This window comes from Hyaena hyaena, unplaced genomic scaffold, assembly GCF_003009895.1.
Source record: "Hyaena hyaena isolate Hyena2069 unplaced genomic scaffold, ASM300989v1 scaffold_879, whole genome shotgun sequence".
NCBI lineage: Eukaryota > Metazoa > Chordata > Mammalia > Carnivora > Hyaenidae > Hyaena > Hyaena hyaena.
The window spans coordinates 732,576-752,859 of NW_024081510.1; the positions used below are offsets into that span (position 1 = coordinate 732,576).

At 53.6% G+C, this 20,284-nt stretch overlaps 2 protein-coding genes across 5 annotated transcripts in view; one reads left to right on the forward strand and one right to left on the reverse strand.

Annotated features, from left to right (window-relative positions):
- Positions 1 to 1,767, reverse strand: part of SNAP47 (synaptosome associated protein 47) — a 39,287-nt gene extending 37,520 nt beyond the window's left edge. For all 3 annotated transcript variants that reach the window (XM_039220257.1, XM_039220258.1, XM_039220255.1), the window contains exon 1: positions 1,551 to 1,767. The gene's annotated coding sequence lies outside the window, so the exon portion shown is untranslated. The remainder of the gene's footprint in view (positions 1 to 1,550) is intronic.
- Positions 1,768 to 2,000: 233 nt separating this feature from the next.
- On the forward strand, positions 2,001 to 7,872 carry JMJD4 (jumonji domain containing 4). 2 transcript variants are annotated; one of them, XM_039220253.1, is made up of 6 exons: positions 2,001 to 2,369; positions 2,467 to 2,632; positions 4,680 to 4,838; positions 5,090 to 5,357; positions 5,764 to 5,910; positions 6,367 to 7,872. In XM_039220253.1, the coding sequence occupies exons 1-6, from the start codon at positions 2,105 to 2,107 to the stop codon at positions 6,673 to 6,675; spliced, it is 1,314 nt and encodes a 437-aa protein (XP_039076184.1). In that variant the 5' UTR covers positions 2,001 to 2,104; the 3' UTR covers positions 6,676 to 7,872. The 2 variants fall into 2 exon arrangements, with proteins under 2 accessions (XP_039076184.1, XP_039076185.1); XM_039220254.1 differs by having other exon boundaries at positions 4,713 to 4,838.
- The last annotated feature ends 12,412 nt before the right edge of the window (positions 7,873 to 20,284 follow it).

Consider the following 20,284-nt stretch of genomic DNA (forward strand, 5'->3'; position numbering starts at 1 on the left):
AACCTCTAAGGGTAAACAAGGTGGAGTTTTCCTCATTTAATAAAGGAGAGGCATCTGTCCCTCCTCCTTACTCAGAGTGTCTCCTTCAGGCAGGAATGAGACAAACTCAGCGTCCAGATTTTACAAGGCAGTCACCAGCTGCCAACTCGGAGCTGTAAACACACACCTGCAGAACTGAGTCAGGAGTCTCTCACGAGGTACAAAAGACTAAGGAGGTGATCTGCTCTCCCCTCAAGGCGATGAGAGGTCGTAATTGTCCTTTCTCCTGCTTTACCGTGTGTGACATGTATTCTGCCCAACTCTGTACTCTCTTGCAGACTCTCTACGTGTGTGTAATCTGTCAAGTTCACATAGTAATGAACCTATAATCTTCCCTTCCATGTTGACATGGGTAGGTTTGCGTTCACAGAACATTTCTTTCTCCAACATGCTGAGATCCTGATTTGTCACCCCCTCCCACGTCCCCAGAGGCTGCCCAATCTCAGACCTGGTGTGTGCAGCCTCAAATCTCCACTCTTGAACCCCCACAAATCTTCACTCTTGAACCCCCACACCTGCATTTCAGGAACTTTATTCCCTTATCATCCCATCCCCATGGCTCCCCACATTCCCTCCTGGCCCCCACATCCCCTCCCTTTCATTAACCCCTGAGCTCCCAGCATCCTGTCCAGGCCCCTATCATCCCCTGAACCCCCAGCATCCCTTCTGGATACCCAGCATCCCCTCTGGTCTTCCAGCATCCCTTCCAGGTCCCTATCACCCCCCCCCCGGTGCCCCAGTATCCACTCCAGGTACCCAGCATCCCATCCAGGTCCCCAGCATCCCCTCCTGGTCCCCCAGCATCCCTTCCAGGTAGGGACCCAGCATCCCATCCAGGTCCCTATCACCCCCGGGGCTCCCAGTATCTACTCTAGGTACCCAGTATCTCCTCCTGGTCCCGCAGCATCCCTTCCACGTGCCCAGCATCCCATCCAGGTGCCCATCACCCTCCTGGGTTTCCAGCATCCCCTCCAGGTCCTCATCTCCTGGATCCCCAGCATCCCCTCCAGGCACCCAGCATCCCCTCTAGGTCCCTATCATCCTCCAGGCTCCCAGCATCCCTTCTAGGTACCCGGCATCCCCTCCTGCCCCCCCACCAGCATCCCCTCCAGGTCCCTATCACGCCTCCCCCCAGGCTCCCAATATCCACTCCAGGTACCCAGCATCCCCTCCTGGTCCCCTAGCATCCCGTCCAGGTGCCCATCACCTTCCTGGGCTTCCAGCATCCCCTCCAGGTCCTCATCCCCTGGGTCCCCAGCATCCCCTCCAGGTCCCTATTACCCCCCGGGCTCCCAGCATCCCTTCCAGGTACCCAGCATCCCCTCCTGGTACCCTAGCATCCCCTCCAGGTCCCTATCACCACCCCCCAGCATCCCCTACAGGTGCCCAGCGTCCCCTCCTGATCCCCATCACTTCCTGGGCCCCTCTGACCCCCGTGCCCCTTCGTCAGCCTAGTGCATGCCCCACCACCTCCCCCGGTCAGTGGCGCGCTTGGAAGGAGGGGTTCTCACCGTGACAGCAGCGGAAGGCGGGACTGTGCTGCAGGAGGGCCGGGCGGGCTCTGGCACAGGCCTGGCCGCACGCTGGGGGCGCCGCTTAATTATGTTACCCGGCGGCACTCAGACCGCGAGACTTGGGTCTGGCGCTGCTTGACAATTTCAGACGCCGGTGGTACCAGTAGCTTTGGAGGTGCTGAGGGACGCCGCTGCGCCTGCGCAGAATGAGGCCCGCAGCCTGCTACGCGCATGCGCCTAGTGCTCGGTGCTCCTGGTTTGTACTCGGGCAGCAACTTTGCCCACATGCCTTTGATTCCGCTCCGCGGCGCAGGGCCGACCGCGGGCTCTGAGAGCTTGTGCGCCGAGGTTTTCGCTCCCGCTGGCACGGAGGCCGTGAGAACCCTGTGCCCCCGGCTTCTGCTCCGGAAGTAGTTTCAGCAAGCACTTCCCGTTTACCTCCCTGTCTCCGGCATCGGACAACAGGAGGCGGAGGTCTGGCGCACGGCGCTCACAGGGAAGCAGCGGCCCCTGCGCTGTCCGCCCCGCGCAGACGCCCAGCCCGTCCTGGGATGGACAGGGAGACGCGCGCCTTTGCCGAGAGCCACTTCCGAGGCCTCCGGGGGCGGCTCCCGGGAGGCGCCAGCCCGCCCCGCGGCTGCGTGGACTTCATAGAGAAGCCGGACTCGTTCGCCTACGCCGACTTCTTCAAGGGCTACCTGCTGCCCAACAGGCCGTGCGTCTTCTCCAGCTCCTTCACCGCCGGCTGGGGCAGCCGCAGGCACTGGGTGACGCCCAGCGGGAAGCCCAACTTCGAGCACCTGCTTCGGAAGTACGGTGAGGACGGGGCGCCGGCAGCCGACGGTGGTAGCGCGTCCCGAGGGTGGCTTTTGGGGAGCCTCTGAGCAGTCCGTGTCGGACCCTGTTGTTTCAGGAGACGTGGTCGTGCCAGTTGCTAACTGCGGGGTCCAGGAGTACAATTCGAACCCCAAAGAACACATGCCTCTTAGAGACTACATCAGCTACTGGCAAGAGTACATCCAGGGAGGCTACTCCTCTCCGCGGGGCTGCCTCTACCTCAAAGATTGGCACCTGTGCAGGTAAAGGGGTGGCGCATGCGCAGGGCCACTGCTTTACATGGATCTAAGAGAGCCCTGGTTGCCCACAGGGCATCTCGTCTTCTCCTCAGTTAGGCATTTTATTTTGGGGGCTGGGAGTAGGAGGGGGGAGAGAGAGAGAGAGGGAGAGGGGCAGAGAGAGAGAGAGGGGAGGAGGGGCAGAGAGAGAGGATCCCAAGCCGGCGGCACGCTCAGCGCAGAGCGCAACTCCGGGCTGGATCTCACGACCTTGGGATCACCACCTGAGCGGAAATCAAGACTCGGACGCTCAGTAGATTGAGCCAGCCAGGCGCCCCCCAGTCAGGGTGTTTAGGGAGCGCACAGACCTGGCTCTCCTCCGCGGTTGGACGTGTCCTTCTCTCCAATCACAGGGTGGGCGGCTGTGAGGAATGTGGGCTCCCGCGACCACCTCTTCCGCATCACGTTTGCCCAGAACCCTCTTTGAGGACTCCACCCCCTCTCAGTGGCAGGCAGTACCCAGTACCCAGCCTCTGTCCTTCCTCTCAGGTGCCTCTAGGACTGGCCTTCCCTTTCCAGTCCTGCTTTTCCAGGTTAGGCCAGTTCCTGTCCACTTGGGTTGTTTCCAGTCTCCTGACTGCCTGGAGTCACTTTCCAGCAAGTCTCCATCGCTGACCAGCGATCCCAGTCTACAAGGAGGGCTGTCGTGGTCTGTCCCCGCCTGCCACACATTTTTCCCCCTTAGAGCTCTTGACGGTGTGGCTCTGGGAAGCACCTGTTGTGTGTGGGCAGCCTCACCCCATCCACTGCGTTTGCACTCTCCAAGGTGGTCCCTGGGTTTTGTGCCCCCTTCCCCTGCGCAGGGGCACGTTTTTCACACGCATCGACCATCATGCTCAGACCCCAGCCAGCAGCACAGGGCAGAACGGGTGTTAAGTTAGTGTTGGGTAGATGAGTGAACAACTGCATTCTCATTTTGCTGGTGTGGAAAGTCAGGTTTAGAAAGGTAAACCGAGATGAGACTCGCTCCCTGGAGATTCCCGAGGCCAGTCCAAGAGTGCATCCGACAGCAGCGTGTCCCCGGTGCTTCCTGCCTCAGCGCTGCTTGTTTGGCACAGACCAGACACAGGCCCTCAGGGACTCCTGTTCCAGTAGTGCGTATGGACTTGCAGACCTAGAGGCTCCCGCACTGTGGATTTGGGCTTCCAGTAGACAACAAGGGGGTTTTCTGGTGTGTTTTCTAGGTATTAGCAGAATATGCTTGTTCGAGAAGCTTGTTCAGTGATTATTTGGTAGCTGATTTGGTTGAGCGTCAAGTATGTCCCTAGAAACCCTAGAATAAAGAACCGAGTGACGCCTGGGTCAGACAGGCAGAGGTGGCTGTCTGGAAGACGACATTGGAGCAGGGTTTTGAAGGATAAACAGAAGTCTGATGGCAACAAAGGCATGGCTGCAGAGGGAGTGGCTGGTGTATTGGGGAGCTACCAGTGGTTTGTGCTCCTGGGGTCCCCCCCCCATGGCCTGTGACCATGAGGGATATGGGAGGGGCTCCAGAAGCTTGCTTCAGCATGTCGTTGGGGCCACCTGCCCCCTTGGGTCACTTTGCTGTGCTCCTGTGCCTGGGGCCCATCGGCCTGGTTGTGGGATAAGGTTTTTGGATCAGGGGCTGTTGGGCTGTTGGGGAGTAGGAGACAAGGACCTCAGCATACAGGGGCTGTACCACTTGGGCCTGTGGTCTGGCATCCGCTTAGACTGGAGGTCGCTGGTGGGGTGAAAGCACAGAGGAGGCCCCCAGACTCTGGAAAGACAGCGTGATGTAGACAAGGTGTCTGGAGCCCTAGCCCATCCAGAGGCTGAAAGCCTGGAAGTGGTTCTGGAGCAGTCGGTCCCTGCCTGTGTGGTCGATGCAGCCCCAAAGCTGTTTTACCTGGTGTGGCTGTGGTCAGGCCGTGGAGGCTGTGGTCACCTGGCGGCTGGACGGGCCCTGGGCAGTCAGTGGGCGCTGGCTCTGGAAGGCAGGTCAGAGTCATTCATGGCATTCCAGAACACTTAGAACCTGACATCTCGTTAGCCAGGCCTGCCACAGCCCCCTGTCCCCCTCCAGGGACGCGTCAGCAGAGGATGTCTTCACCCTCCCCGTGTATTTCTCGTCCGACTGGCTGAACGAGTACTGGGACGCCCTGGACGTGGACGACTACCGCTTCGTGTACATGGGGCCCACCGGCACCTGGTACCTCCTGCCCGCCTCCCTCCTGCTGCCACCTCGTCCCCGCCTGGTACCGCCTGTCTGCCTCCTCCCTCCTGCTGCCACCTCATCCCCACCAGCTCCCACATGTGGTCCTGAGGCCTGTCCACTTCACGGGAGCCCTCCATTTCCTGGCCAGCTTACCCCTTTCTCCCCCAGAGTTCTGCCCACGGCCTCCTGCTGGGAAGAACCAGATGGCACCCAGCTGAGAGGCACTAAGGGGGTGTTTTGCACAGGTCACCGTTTCACGCTGACATCTTCCGCTCCTTCAGCTGGTCTGTCAACATCTGTGGGAGGAAAAAGTGGTTCTTCTTCCCTCCGGGACAGGAAGAAGCCTTGCGGGATTGCCATGGTGGCCTGCCCTATGACGTGACTTCCCCTGTGCTCCTTGACCGCCGCCTGTACCCCATGCGCGAGCACTGCAGCCCACCGCTGGAGGTCACACAGGAGGCAGGCGAGATGGTGTTCGTGCCCAGCGGCTGGCACCACCAAGTCCACAACCTGGTAGGGTAGGCATGCCTCATGCACATGCCCACAGTGTGGCCCAGGCGGGTCAGGGACACACACCCTGGGGCCCCCTCTGGTCTGGCTCCCGCCCCAGAGAGCCCGTCTCCCCCTTTGACTGCCCCTTGGCCAGCCCAGCAGTCCTCCTCACCCTTGGCACTTTCTCAGATGCCTTTCCACAGGGAGGGGCTAGGCCCTGGCACTCCCCCCAACTCCCCCCCCCCACCTCCCCGTCTAGGAGAGCCTGCGTGTGGGCCAGGCTCCACCAGCCCCCTCTCCCTGCTGGCACCTCAGAGACACGAGAACAACCCTTCTGGGCTGGGGAGGGCTGGAAGGACCTCGGGGCGGGGGGAGGGGTGGTGCCTGCCGTGGGCTCATGGGGATACCTATGCCCTACCCCTCCCAGGAGGACACCATCTCCATCAACCACAACTGGGTCAATGGCTGTAACTTGGCCAACATGTGGCACTTCCTGCAGCAAGAGCTCCATGCCGTACAGCAGGAAGTCAACGAGTGGAGGGACACCATGCCTGACTGGCACCATCATTGCCAGGTAGGCCAGCCTGGACAGGACAGGGGGTGGAGAGTCCTGGGAGGGGCTCTGCAGGGCTGCATTGGGGACAGGGAGGGGCTCTGTATGGCTGCGGTGGGGACTGGGGAGGGGCCCTGCAGGGCTGCAGTGGGGGATGGGGAGGCTCTGCAGGGCCAGGGCTACAGTGTGGGCGAAGTGTGGTGCAGCCCCCAGGGCCACCTGCATTCCTGGAGTGGGCCAGAGCTGTGGTCTTTGGGGTGACGTAGCCTCTAGGTCTGCCTGTGTGAAGGTCAGTCTGGGCATTGAGCAGGTCACTGGGGCTTCCAGGCAGCAGGATTTCCACTGCTGGCTGAGTCCGGGAATCTCTTTCCCAATCCTGAGGACTATACCAGGTCTCTGGGTGCGGCCCACAGACGGCAGATACTTTCCTGGAACTGTGAGCAAGCGGTGGCTCACTGGCTGCTCCTCCCCGGCCAGGTCATCATGAGGGCTTGCTCCGGGATCAATTTCGAGGAATTTTACCGCTTCCTCAAGATCATCGCTGAGAGGAGACTTCTCCTGCTGGCCAAGGGGATGGGCCCTGATGAAGTGGAGGGTGAGGATGGTGAGGGCACCATGCTGGGCCCCCAGCAGGCTGTTTTTGACATTGGCCGGATCGCCGAGGTGCTGGCCTCTGTGGTGGCCCACCCAGACTTCCAGAGAGTGGACACTAGCACGTTCTCGCTGCAGCCAGAGGAGCTTCTGCAGCAGCTGGAGCAGGTCTTGGTCACCACCGCGACCCTTTAATGCACGTTGCACGGATCAGGTACCCCGTGACGTGACAGGACCGTGGGGCACCAGCACAGAGAGCAGGTGGCCTCCTCCAGCATGCCTTCTGGAAATAAAGCTCCATGCTTCTGTGTGGCCTGGGACATGTCCTGTCCCCACTGAGCCCAGGCATGGCTCCTGCTGTTAAGGGCGTGATAGCACCCTGGCTGCCCGCTGGCCTCCTGGGGGCCCTGGTGCCTATGCAGAGGGTTCAGGCTCCTGGTCCTGAGGTTCAGCCAAGGCTGAGTGCTCTGGATCCAGTGAGGCGGTAGGTGGGAAGTGTTGGTCACTGAGATCTGCAGCAACAAGGCCGGGAGTGTGCTGGGGACTCGGGTGGGGGCAGCACATGGCTGGGATTCTCGGTGCCCCTGGCCTTTCAGCAAAGACGGGCCTGTGAGCCAACAGGCCTCCCATGCACAGCAGTGCTAGGCAGCTGGTGTGTCTGGCAGGGCACCCTCTGCAGCAGGACCACTGCATGAATGTGCATCTTCCCTGGGAGTGAGCCCCTCCTTATATGTGGGAACTGGGGCCCAGGGCAGCCCCAGTCCAGGCCTCTGCCTCTGTCTGTTTCCACGGAGCCTGCCTTCCCTCTGCTGGCCTGTACCCCGTCCTTACTTAGGCCCCCAGTGGCACTTGGGTGCCATTCAGGGTCCGCGGGCCTGGTGGTTTTATTTCCCTCCTTCTGGAGACAGCCCTGCCTTTCCCTGTCAGGCTCTAGGCCCTCCCCTGGGGCTGCATGCCCAGCAAGGGCAACGTGTTTTCATCTACTCAGACTCTGCACCTTTCCCAACTATTATCAGATGCCACCCCCTGAATAAATTTGTCCCCAATCCTCAACATCTCTCCTTCCCAATTAGAAGTGTCCCTTCAGTATTTCCTGGCACTCTGCTAACTCCAAGTTGTGTATCTATATTTATTATTGACCTCCTCTGGTAGATATTAAGTTCCTAGGAGTCGGGAGCCTGTGTTAACCATCTCGTATCCCCCACAGTAACTTTGTAGAATCTAGTACCTACCAGACGCTCTAAGGTTGAACGTTGAGTGGAGCTGTTGACCAGCAACACTAGGTGTTTCTACTGGGCATTCTGGCAGCTCTGTCATGCTGCTTAGCAGTGCTCTCTAGTACGTGCACACTCTTCATGCACATACAACAATAGACCATGAACCTAAAGGATGTTTTCTTCTACCTTGCTTGTGTTATGAGTCAAACTTTGATTCTGGAACAATTCTACGTTGCGTGTCCCATCAAAAACTGTCTTTGCCACACCAGCCAGGAGGTATGTAGGCAGAGATAGCACGGGTAAACGTAATACATATGTGAAGTTAGTGGAGATTTTCTGTATTAGCATTTTGCAGGGTCAGGAGTCTAATACTTAGATAACTATGTATAAGTACTTCCCACGGTCTCCAGGGCCCCTGCGACCCTCTTCCATCCTTCACTCACATTTGTCATCCTAAGCCAGCAAACCATCATTGTGTGGTTCAGAACCAAGCACTTCACACGTCTGCCCCACCCAGCTCCCAAACCGTGCACAGCACATCTGCTAGGCAGAAAAAGTTCATTATTGCACCCTGTGGCCTATTGAGCTGCACGCTCGCCTGTGCCATTCAGTTTTCACACCTTGGGCACCTGTGTGCCATTTAACAGGGTAGTAGGATTATCCAGAGAAATGGAACCCACAGGATGTACCTAGAGCAAGACATGGTGAGTGGGATCTGTTGACACTGCCCTTTGGTCCAAAGTCTGGATACTCAGGAGGGTGTGTGTGGCAGCCTGGAAGCAGAATTGGTTCTTTGGGAGACCTCAGTCCTTGCTCATAAGGCCTTCAGCTGATTGGGTGAGGCCCATCCACTTTGTGGAGTGTCGTCTGCTTTGTCGAGTTGTGAGGAGTTAAAACTTAATCATATCCAAGAGATGCCTTAATGGTAACATCCAGCCTGGCGTTGGACCAAATGGGTGGGCACTGTGGCCTGGCCGAGAGGACGTGTAGACCTGACTGCCAATCACTCCCCGGTGCTCGCTTGCTTCTGACCACCCATCCAGACATTGAGCACCTTGCACAGCCGCCACAGGCATTGGCACGGCCTCCGTCTGTATACTCCTTTGCACTGCACCCCCCCCCCCCGCCATGGGGGCCATTGGGCAGTCATGTTTGCACACTGCCCTGAGTGTTTGCCAGCCATGTCATTGTGCACTGACTAAACCACTGTGCACTCACTGGGTTACTGAGTAGCCACCCTTTGACACTTGTTCCATACCGTCAGCTTCCACCATGGGAACGCCCACTTTGCCATTTCATCATTTTTTGCACAGCCATTATTTGCCATTTGGTCACCTTTTACACACTTGTGCACAACTGCAGTGTCTGCGTGTGTGTTTTCTTCCTCCACCTTTCGCCCCCAACACATCCTGCAGTGTTTACCACTGGCTCTTCCTGTGCTCGCTGTGAAGCGTTTGGTTCTAGCACACCCACCTCGTGCTATCAGACAATGTTTTGTTGCATGCTTCCTGTGCAAGAGCCACTGGACCGACCCTCCCAGATCAGGTCATCAACTTATGGTCATTCTGCTCCTTGCAACTCCCTCCACAGCCATGCTGTGCCATCAGATAGTGCTTGCACACTTGCTCCACAAACCCATGACCACTGCACACGTGATCATTCATCTGGCGTCCCTTGCATTGTTAATTCTGTACCATCCAAACCCACAAGTGCCACATATGACTCAGCAGCCTCTTGCTCCATGTTGCTTTTCTATTTTTTTAAGTTTATTTTGAAAGAGTGTGAGCTAGAGAGAGAGAGAATCCCAAGCTGCCTCTGTCAGCACAGAGCCCAACATGGAATTCAATCTAATGAAACTTGAGATCATGACCTGAACCAAAATCAACAATCAGACACTTAATCAACTGAGCCACCCAGGTGCCTCTCTCTGTTGCTCTACCGTACGTCTGTCCACTTGCACACCCGCTTGTGTCCAATGATCTGCACAATCCCTGGACCTGGCAGACGGCCCTGCTGTGTGTGTGGGTGACACTTGAAACCACTGGGGAGGAGGGTATAACTCAGAATTGCCCCTTATTTCACCTAGTTCTTGCCCCTAGGCTGTCGGGATGCTGTTGGAACTCTGTGACAATACACAGGAGGTTATGTAGGGCCTTGGAAGCTCCCTGGTGTGTCTGGTGTAGCCTTTCAGCTCTTGGTCCTGGGGAAGGACCTGGGAGAGCACTCCTGCAAGCCCAGGGCAGTGCATTTCCCACCTGGATAGGAAGCATTCCAGTATTGGTAAGGCGGCAACAGTGGTGCCCATGGATGGTCATTTCTGGTGGCACTCCTTTCGTCAGGCTGCATCTTTCAGCCTCCTCACGGGAAACATTGGCATCCCTGTCACATAAGCAAGACACAGGCCTTGGCCAGAGCAGAGTGACCATAGTGTACCCATCTAGGGCATTTCTGGAGTAAGCTATCGTGCAAGGCATTGTGGGGATGCCTGTGGGACAAGGCCCACCTGTATGTAGCTCTAAACTCTGCATCACAAACTTTCCCCTGGATAAGAAGTCAGCAGGAAAAGGAGTTCTGAGGTCAGAGACCACCTTCCAGGAGGAGTTAAGTCTTGGTAAATAGTTGACCATGAGAGGTCTTTGGGGAGGATTGCAGAGGCTAAGTCCTGCCTGCCCTCAATGCATTTACTAATAACCTTCCTCTGGCCTCATCCTTTCCAGGTTCTGTGCTCTCCCCTGCTTCTGGCTTTTGTTTCGTTTTTTGCATTTTTTCCCCACTATGGGCTGATGGAATTCCAGAGTGTGACCTTGAAAATTTAATTTCTCAATCATGGTCAGAAGAAATCTCAGCAAGAGAAGCAGAGGGTTCCCTCTTCCAACAAAGTGTAGAAATACAGCTACTGTTCTGGGAGAGGCCACAGTCCTGGCAAGGGCTATTTCTAAAGACTCCCAAATTTGAATGGTTGTTGCTGTGCCTGGGAATGTACCTCCGACTGCTAAATGCCAGGAGCGCTGAGGGACTGCCTCGGCTCCTGTCCAGGGTCACAATACTGACATGACTGTGTCCTCTGGGTGTGTCTCACGGTAGCTGCAGAGATGTGGCTGGCCCTTCTCACCTCCCACACCTAAAATAAACTGATAACACTGCAGGATTTCTTACTGAATGAGGAGTGAGTCTGTGTTTCATTTAAACACAGGAAATGAAAGGACAAAACCACAACTCCCAGCCATAGTAGAAAGAGGATTTTAGTATGGTATTCACATGTAACTTTTATGTTAATGACCAATATTGTCCAAATCAGTAAGCTCTTTTTTGTTGTTTCATTGTGGGTTTTTTTTTTTTTACCTGTTGTACAAAAATTCAGTCACCCTCTTACCTCCTTTGAAATGGCCCCCTCCCACTGACCCCATCTCCTGTGGTCTCAAAGCCCTTGAGTGGCACTTAGCTGCCCCTCCTCACCTGCTGAAGAGCACAGTGCGTGAAGGGAGGCTTTCCTCCTGGGGGAGGGTTGGGAGGGGACGGGGCTGGGCAGGGCTCGCACTCTGTTGGCCTTGGTGGTGGAATCTGAGATCCCATCTATCCTGACAAAGGCTGGAGCAGTGGCAAGCAGAGCCAGGCCTCTTGGGAGGGGTCTGGAGCAGATGTAGACAGGAGAGGCCTGCCATCATCAGACCCAGTGGATGAGTGAGTGCTCTGTGGTGCCTGTGGGCACAGGTGGCAGTGACCTGTACTGTGCCCATTGGCAGTGCTCCTTAGCCAGGGTCACCTAGTCCTCAGCTCCCAGAAAGCAGAAGGTACCGAAGGCAGTAGGTGGTCCACAGGAAGCCGGATCCCAGGTCAGCCTGTCAACTGTCAGGCATCACGCCCAGCCATGGGAGAGATTCAGTGATGAGACCGGAGTCTGCTGGCTGCCCTGGTCAGCTACAACCTAGAGAAGGAAGTCAGAAGATGCTCTGCACAAACTAGAAACAAAGCAAACTAAACAAAAAATAAATGTTAGAGCAGAGACGAATGTAATTGAGAGCAGAAGAGCAGTAAAGAAAATCAGCAAAACTAGTTTTTCTGGGGGAAAAAATGTCAAACCTTACCTAGATTGACTAAGAGAAATCTAGGCAGGACTCAAATACCAAAATTAGAAACAGGGTTGCAACAACACTACCAATCCTACAGAAATAAAAGGGTTTATTATAAGAAACTGAGCAATTGAACAGCAAAAAATTGGGTAATCTGGGTGAAAAGTAAAAATTCCTAGAAGCACACAAACTACAAAACATTCTACTGGTGAATCCTACCAAACATTTAAAGAAGAATTAATACCAATTCTTCTCATCCAACAAATCCAAGAGGAGGGAACACTTCTGATTTCTACAAGGCTAACATTACCCTAATATCAAAAAAAGCTAAAGACCTCACAAGAAAACTATAGGCCAATATCCTCTATGATATCGATGCAAAAATCTGCCAGTAAAGCAGAGCAAACAGAATTCAGCAGTCAATTAAAAGATTATACATTATGACCAAGTGGGATTTAGCACAGGGATTGAAAGTTTTATCCATATGTGAAAAGCAATCTATATCATATTAGTAGAATGTAGGAGAAAAAATTTACACAATCCTCTCTACTGCTGCAGAAGTATTTGAGAAAATCCAACATCCTTGCACAATAGGAGGGAGAACTCAGTAAAGGAGATATAATAGGGAATGTCCTCAACATGATAGAGGGCATGTATGAAAAATCCACAAGTACCATCATGCACAGTTGACTGACAGCTTTCTCCCTAAGATCATGAACAAGGCAAATTCAGTCAGGCTGCAAGATACAAGGTCAGTGGAATAAAGTTGAGATTCAAGAATTAAACCCATACATGTGTGGTCATTGAGTTTTTCAACAAAGTCACAAGACCATCCAATGAAGGAAAACAAACTTCAAGCAGTAGTGTTGGGGAAGGTGAATATCCACATGTGAAAGAGTAAAGCCTTGCTTGCCTCACACCATATATAAAGATTAACTGAGAATGGATCAAACACATAATTTAAGAGCTAAAACTCTTAGACAAAAAACACAGGGGCCAACCTTCATGTCATTTGATTTACAATGGTTTCTTACATATGACACCAAAAGTACAGGCAATAAAATATAAAGCAAATTGGACAGCATCAAAACAAATCCTTTGTGTGTCAAGGGTCACAGAGGTAAGAAAACAACCCACATAATGGTAGAAAATATTTTCAAATAATTAATATAAGGGTCCTTTATGGAGAAAATACAGACATTATAATATTTCTTCACACCTGTGAAGGTGAGTATAATTTAAAAAACAAGGAACAAGTGTTGGTAAGGTTGGAGGCCTCATACATCCCTGGAGTCAGGGTGGGAGGTGTACAATGGTGCAGTCTCTGTGCAAAACACTTTGGTAGTTTCTGAAGAATTTACACATAGACTTGCCATCTGACTCAGCAATTCTACCCATACAGTTGAAGACACTCAAACACGTGTCTGTATGAATGTTCATAGTAGCGCTATTCACAATAGCCAAAAAGTAGAAACAACCCAAATGTTCATCAGCAACATGTAGGTAAATTTATGGATATGGGATGATAAAGTGTATTTCCTTACATGTGCACTGAAGTATTGTTTGGCCACAATAAGGATGATATACTGGGACATGATTCAGCATGCATGGGACCTCGAAAATACTATGCTTGGTGACAGAGGTCATACACAAAGACCACAGATTGTCTGATTCCACTTAGATGTGCAAAATGGGTAAAACTATAGAGATGGAACAGAGATGATTGGCTGCCAGGGTCCAGGAGTAATGAAGAGGGACCACTTAATGAGAGGGATGGGGTTTCTGTTTGAGGTGATAAAATGTTCTGAAACTAGACAGTAGAGGCGGTTTCAGAGCATTGCAAATGTACTTAATGCTGGTAAATTGTACAATTTAAAATACTTTAAAAGGAAATTTTTATTTTATATAAATTTATAACAAAACACATGTAATCATAAAGTATATGAAGAAAAAGCAACAAAAGAAAAAGTGTGAGAGGAAGGAAGAGAGCAAGGCAGGCTCTGGTTATGGAGCTGACACTGGGGGTGAGCTGACTCTCTGGCTGGAGCCGATGCAGGTGTGGATCTGGTCCTAGAGATGGAGCTAGAATGGGTACTGCAGCTGGCATGGAAGTGGGCGTTCAGGGTGCCTCTAGCTCTGGAGCTGGGGATAGTGATGGTACTTGAGCTATTTCTAACTCTGATGGAGCTAGAGCTGTTGCTGCACTGGTTCTAGCTGTGGAGCTGGTGCTAGAGCTGCTCTTCCTCAACCTGTCACCAGCTCTGATGCCATAGCTCATGCCAGAGCTGGCTCTAGCTCTGATGCTGGTGCAGAATCTGGCACTGCTGTGGACTTTAGCTCTGGAACTAGTTCTAGACTTGGTGGTGGAGCTAGCTTTTGCTCAGAGCTTGGTGCTGTTTATATCTCTTAGATTACTTTTTGATCCAGAGCTCAAGCTAGAGCTATTCCTGGAGCTGAGATAAGAGTTGTAACGTAGAGTCTCTATCTCTGGGGTTGGTGCCAGATCTGATGATGGAGCTTCCTATATATAGCTCAGAGGATGTTGATGACCTCTGGAACTAGCACTGGAGCTTGTGCCAGAGCTGGCTCCAACTTGGGAGCTGATGCAAGAGCTGGTGCTGTAGTTGACCCCATCTCTCTATTTGGTGCCAGAGATGGTGCTAGAATTGGTTCTGAATCTGGCTTTAATTTTTTTCTTTTTTTCTTCCTTCCTTCCTTCCTCCCACCCTCCCTCCCTCCCTTCCTCCTTCACTCACATCCTTCAGGAGCTGGCGACAGAGCTGACCTTAGCGCTGGAGCTGGTGTTAGAAATGGCTCTCACTTTAATAATTATGCGGATGCTGGGGCTAGCTCTGGAGCTGTGGTGGAATTGACAATGGAGCTTGTGCCAGAACTTGTGTTCAAGCTATCTCTGGAGTTGACTTCAGCTCTGGGGACGGTAGGCGATGCTATGCTAGCACAGACCGGTTGCTAGAGCTAGTGACACAGCTGTCATTAGCTCTGGATCTGGCTTCAGAGCTGATGTGAACTGTAGGTAGATGAATGTTTGGCTAACATGATTACCTTTCCACATGAATTTCCAAAACCAAAGAACAACCCATTGCCTTTAAGAGAAACCCAAGCCAACCCAAGAGCCATGTCCCAGGAAGGGTTCCCAGACTAAAGTTCACCAGAGGAGTGGGCTGAGGCCACTCTCCACTCCTGTCTTTGTGGCCCAGCCCCTTCCCCCCTCATCGCAGCAGCCACCCTCTGGCTCTGCCTCAGTGGGCTCCAGCTGGACGAGGAGCACCTGGGCAGAGCAGCAGGTCCAGCCAGACCACGCAAGTCAAGTTGCGTGTAGTCCACTAGCATCTTGGGGAGGACAGTATGGAAGCTGACAGAGACCCTCTGGGGACTGGTCTGGCCGGGCACCCAGGTTTGGGAAGGAGCTGCTGGGGGAAGGCAGACAGACAGCAGAGTCAGAGGGCACCCAGGCAGTACCCATATGCTTCAAACCCCAACGGCCCATACTTGGAAGAATAGCCCCTCCGTCAAGGAGAGGACAGTCCTCCTGAAGCAGGAAACTGAAACAGATGTACACTTTCCCTCTTCTGCCTAGAAAATCACCTTTCAGGAAGAGTCAGGGTAGGGCCTAGAGGGTTGCTGTCTACCAGCTGGATGAGGGCTCAACCCTCAGTATCTGCCTGGGGAGTGGAGCTTCCCTCAGCCAAGGCCAGCAACTCAGCTGGAGGGGTCTTCCCTCTTCAGAAGCCTACTCCTTGCCCCTTGTTCCGTTTAGGGGATAGGGTCCCCAAGGACCCCCTCAGACACTGACAGCTTCTGGCAGTGGCAACAGGAAGGCTGACCTTTGAGAGGAGAATCTCTCAAACACCCCTCACTGGAAAGTTAGGGCAAAAGCATGGACCGGGACCCAATATCTGCCATCCCAGCTCCTAGGGCCTCATTGTGGGGAGAACAGCCGTGAGGGCGAGGCCTGGAGGAGCCCTCAGTGGGCACGGCTGGCCAGCAGCTGGCCCTCTCGGACCTGCACCCCTAATCTCAGGTCATATGAACCCTCATCCCTCTCCCCAGATGAACAGGGCCTCATCCTGACAACCGCCTGCCTGCTCTGCTCTGTCCTACTTCCCTCCTTGCCACCAACACTGGGACACGATGGGGGCAATAGCTACTGTGGCCAGGGGTTAGGGGAACTGAGTCACAGTGGTGGCTTGGGCTCTCCTGTGTTACTCCTGGGTCCCTCTTGCCAAATGGCCAGAGGCACTGGGGTGATGGTGGAGCTGATGTCCACAGCAACAGAACAGGCTGCCATTTGGGTTTTCTGAGCCCAGAGCCTCAGGAAGTCAGGACACATGAAGAGGACGTCTTGCTCTGGGCAGTGTCTCCTCCCAAGTGAGCTGGGGAAAGTTGTCTCTAGAATGTGGGTGCCCAAGGTCTCTTGGGGATCTATCCCCAAGAAACTGAGGTCTCTTCCTAAGGTCCCCTTCCCTGGGACCCTCCTCAGATAGGATCACCACCAAGGGCACCTCTGGGCTTCTGACTGTTCACCCTGTGGCCCTAACCCATGTCCACACACAGTTACACCAACACAGCCTGGATTGCGACCAGGGTGCGGCCAGGACCCCCACTCTGAGGACACAGAGGACACAGAGTGGCTCCATTCTGTAACCCTGGATGAATCACTGCCTGTCAGGTCCCTGTCCCAGGGGTGTGATCAGGTACATGTGAGATGCCCCTTCCAGGCAGTGGAGTGGTGTCTGTCTCACGCAGCTCAGACACTGTGGGATATAGCATGCGCCTGGGTGCCGGTGCCCTGACATACACCCCCGCCCCGCCCTCATGCCCGTCTGCACCATGAGGGGCCTGAAATATCAGAAAGACGGACAGCGTTCCTTCTGGCATCACAACTCCGATGGCCTGTTGCCATGTTTAGGATCAGACCAGAGTGCCTCATCTAAGCCATGCGGTGGACATCCCAGAGACCCCCACGTCCTAGAGCCCACACCCTTCTGTAATGCGCTCCCCCTGAGCAGGGAGGCCTGGTCACTACCGTCTAACTGTGAAGGCTCCAATGTGTGGAGCTGTTACCTGCCAATGCTACTGTGAGAAGCCCAAGGCTCTGTATTGTTCATGGTCTCCTGTGTTCCCTCCTGCATCTTCCCTCTGTTTGCATCTGCCCCTCTCTGTGCCTCTGTCCCGCCATCTAAATGTCTCTCTCTGACCCTGGCTGTGGGGGAACAACCCTCCTTGTTATGTGCTGCCCTGCAGAGAACCCCATGTGGCAATGAACTAAGGGAGTTCCTGGCCCTGCCCCTCACTCAAGGACAGGGAGTGAGGGGGGTGGCAGAGGGGCAACCCTGTTGAGCCTGTGGGGCACTGCAGGCTATGAGCCATGAAGTTTGAGACAGGGTGACCGAAAGCCATAGATCAATAGATCGATAGATTGATAGGTAGCTGATGCCCTCTACCGGGCTCTGCCTACTGCCCTGCAGCTTGCTCCTCCTCCCCTTCCCCTTCTCCTTCCTCCTTCCTCTCTGTTCCCTCCTCCTCCCTTCCCTCCTCCCTCTTCCCCTTCTTCCTCCCTCTTCTCTCCCCCTCCTCTTACTTCTCCTTTCTTGCTCCTCTCTGCTCCCTCCTCCTCCCCCTTGCCCCTCCCCCTTGCTCCTCCCCCCTTGCCCCTCCCCCCTTGCCCCTCCCCCTTGCTCCTCCCCCCTTGCCCCTCCCCCTTGCCCCTCCCCCCTTGCCCCTCCCCTTTGCCCCTCCCCCTTTTCCCACCTTCCTCCCACCTCTCTTGTCCTTCCCTCTTCCTCCTTCCTCCTCCTCCACTTTCCTCCCACTTCCCTACTTCCTCCTTCCTCTATTCTCTCTCCTCCTTTCCCCATCTCCCCCTCCTCCCCCTTCTTCTCCTTCCTCCCTCCTCTCTTCTCCCTCCCTCCTCCTCTACCTCCTCCTCCTCCTTCCTGGTCCTTCTCCCCATCCTCCTCTCCCCTTTTTCTCCCTCCTCATCTCATCTCTTTCACTCCCTCTTCCTTCCTCCTCTCCGCCCTGCACTTGCTTTCTCCCTGCACATGCCTTTGTTTCTGCCCCTTTGCCCTGCAGATCGTGAGGTCCTGGAGGGCAGGGGCCATCGAGGAATGTGGCATCGGGCCGAGTGCTCGGGGTAAGTAACTAAAGGAGGAGGTGAGAGGATGCGGAGCCCCTCCCACCCCTGAGCAGCTCCTGCTCTGGCGGTGGGAGCGGCATGCCCCCTGGTGGAAGGCGCTGGCACTGCATCCCAGGCGGGCCCCCTGGAGCCAAACTCCCCTGCGCCTGTGCGCACGTGTGGGCTCCCCAGTGTGTCCAGGGGACAGAGCAGCCGGTGGAAGGCTCCCCTGTTCCCTCTCGAGGCCGCCTCACCAGGCTTGCACAAGGACCACAGCTCCACTGCCAAGCCAAGACCCGAGGCTTTAATGAGGATGGTTGCCTCTCTAGATCTGGCTGGACTCAGAATACAGTGCTTGGCCACGTTCTGAACCACACCAGCTCCTGGTCCCCGAGTCCCGAAGCCACTCTACTAGAAGGACCACCAGAGGTCCCAAACACAGTGGGTCATCAGTGGAGGACCAAGTCCAACCCACGCTTCTCTGATCATGTGGAACTCTGGGTCACTCACTTCACACACCAGACTTGTAAGGGAGGAAACTAATGCCTTCTCTCCTGTAGCCCTCTCCAAACCAGGGGAGGCTGCTCACCCTAGTTCCAGGTGTCCGCCATGGTAGACACAGGACTCCATGCCCTGTCCTCTCCATGATGCTTCACCGATGCTCCCAACCCAGGAGGGCCCCACGGTCCATCAGCCTGACACCCGTGCCCTCCTCTTGCTCTGCGCCTGGGCATGCTGCTAGGGGACTGGATCCCCCTGGCCCAGCGCAGAGCTGTCTTCAACCTCTGTCTTCTTCCCCTTCACCACCTCGAGTGCCTGCTTCTTTTCTGGGACCTGCCCATGCTCCCTATCTGCAAGTTCCTGTGAGGGGTAGGGTTGGGAGTGGTGGACAGGGTCCCTCATATCCCTGGGAGATCTTATTCCAAAAACAGGCCCATGAGAGGGGCTGAGTCGGGGGAGCAGGTTGAGATTTAAGGCCAGCGGTCAAGTGTCTGAGACAGGGGTCTATTGCCAGCAAGGCCAGCCATCAGGTAGTTAGCTTCTGGGTCAGAGTAGGGCTGGGATTTCTGATTGGATTTGAGTTCAGGTTCGAATTTGGGTTTATTGTTTAGGGTTCAGATTCCAAGTGGAATTACAAGATGACATCTTAAGTGTACATTCTGCTTTTTTGGAGAACTGCCAGACCCTTTTCCAACAGTGGCCAAGACATTTTACATTCTCATTCATAACGTACATTCAATAGGATGCCAATTTCTCCACATCTGCACCAACTCATGTTTATGTCCCTGTTTCTGTAATAGCCGTTCTAATGGATATGAAGCGCACCTCCCTGTGGTCTTGATTTGCATTTCCCTGACAGGCATCATAGGAGTCTGCTCTGATCTCGCCCCTCAGTGCCTCCCATCATCCTATTCTGTTAACCTTCCCCGTCTCTTTGTTCTCTGTAATGTTTCCCTTTCCCTCATGTCATAGAAATGGGAGTGCACACATACTGAGACATAAAGCAGCCCTCAATAAATATAAAAGATTTGAGATCATACCATGCACACTCTAAGATCATAATGCTTTGAAACTTGAAATCAATCACAGGAAGAAGCCTGGAAAACCTCCAAAAACATGGAGGTTAAAGAACACCCTACTAAAGAATGAATGAGCCAATCAGGCAATTAGAGAAGAAATTAAAAAATATATGGAAAAAAATGAAAATGAAAAAACAACAATACAAAATCAATGGGATGTGGCAAAGACAGTCCTAAGAGGAAAGTCCATTGCTCTCCAGGCCTATTTCAAGAAATTAGAAAAAGCGCAAATCCAAAATCTAACAGCTCACCAAAAGGAACTAGAGACAGAGCAACAAGAATGCCCTAAACCTGGTAGAAGAAGAGAAATAGTAAAAATTAAAGCAGAAATAAACAACATAGAGACCAAAGAAACAATTGAACTGAACAATGAAACCAAGAGTTGGTTTTTTGAAAAAATCAACAAAATTGACAAACCTCTAGCCAGGCTTCTAAAAAAGAAATGAGAGAGCACCCAAATAGACAAAAGCGTGAATGAAAATGGACTTATTACAACCAACCCCTCAGAAATACAAGCAATTATCAGGGAATACTATGAAAAATTATATGCCAACAAATTGGACAACTTAGAAGAAATGGACACATTCCAAAACACACACTCACTACCAAAATTCACACGGGAAGAGATAGAAAATCTGAACAGACCCATAACTAGTGTAGAAATCGAATCAGTTATCAAAAGTCTCCCAACAGATAAGAGTACTAGACCTGATGGCTTCCCTGGGGAATTCTACCAGACATTTAAAACAGAATTAATCCCAATTCTTCTCAAGCTATTCCAAAAAATAGAAATCAAAG

Coding starts and splice junctions, on each gene's coding strand:
- JMJD4 (XM_039220253.1), top strand. CDS start 2,105: ATGGACAGGGAGACGCGCGCCTTTGCCGAGAGCCACTTCCGAGGCCTC. Junction 2,633..4,679: donor AAAGATTGGCACCTGTGCAG/GTAAAGGGGTGG, acceptor ACATCTCGTTAG/CCAGGCCTGCCACAGCCCCC. Junction 5,358..5,763: donor ACCACCAAGTCCACAACCTG/GTAGGGTAGGCA, acceptor TACCCCTCCCAG/GAGGACACCATCTCCATCAA.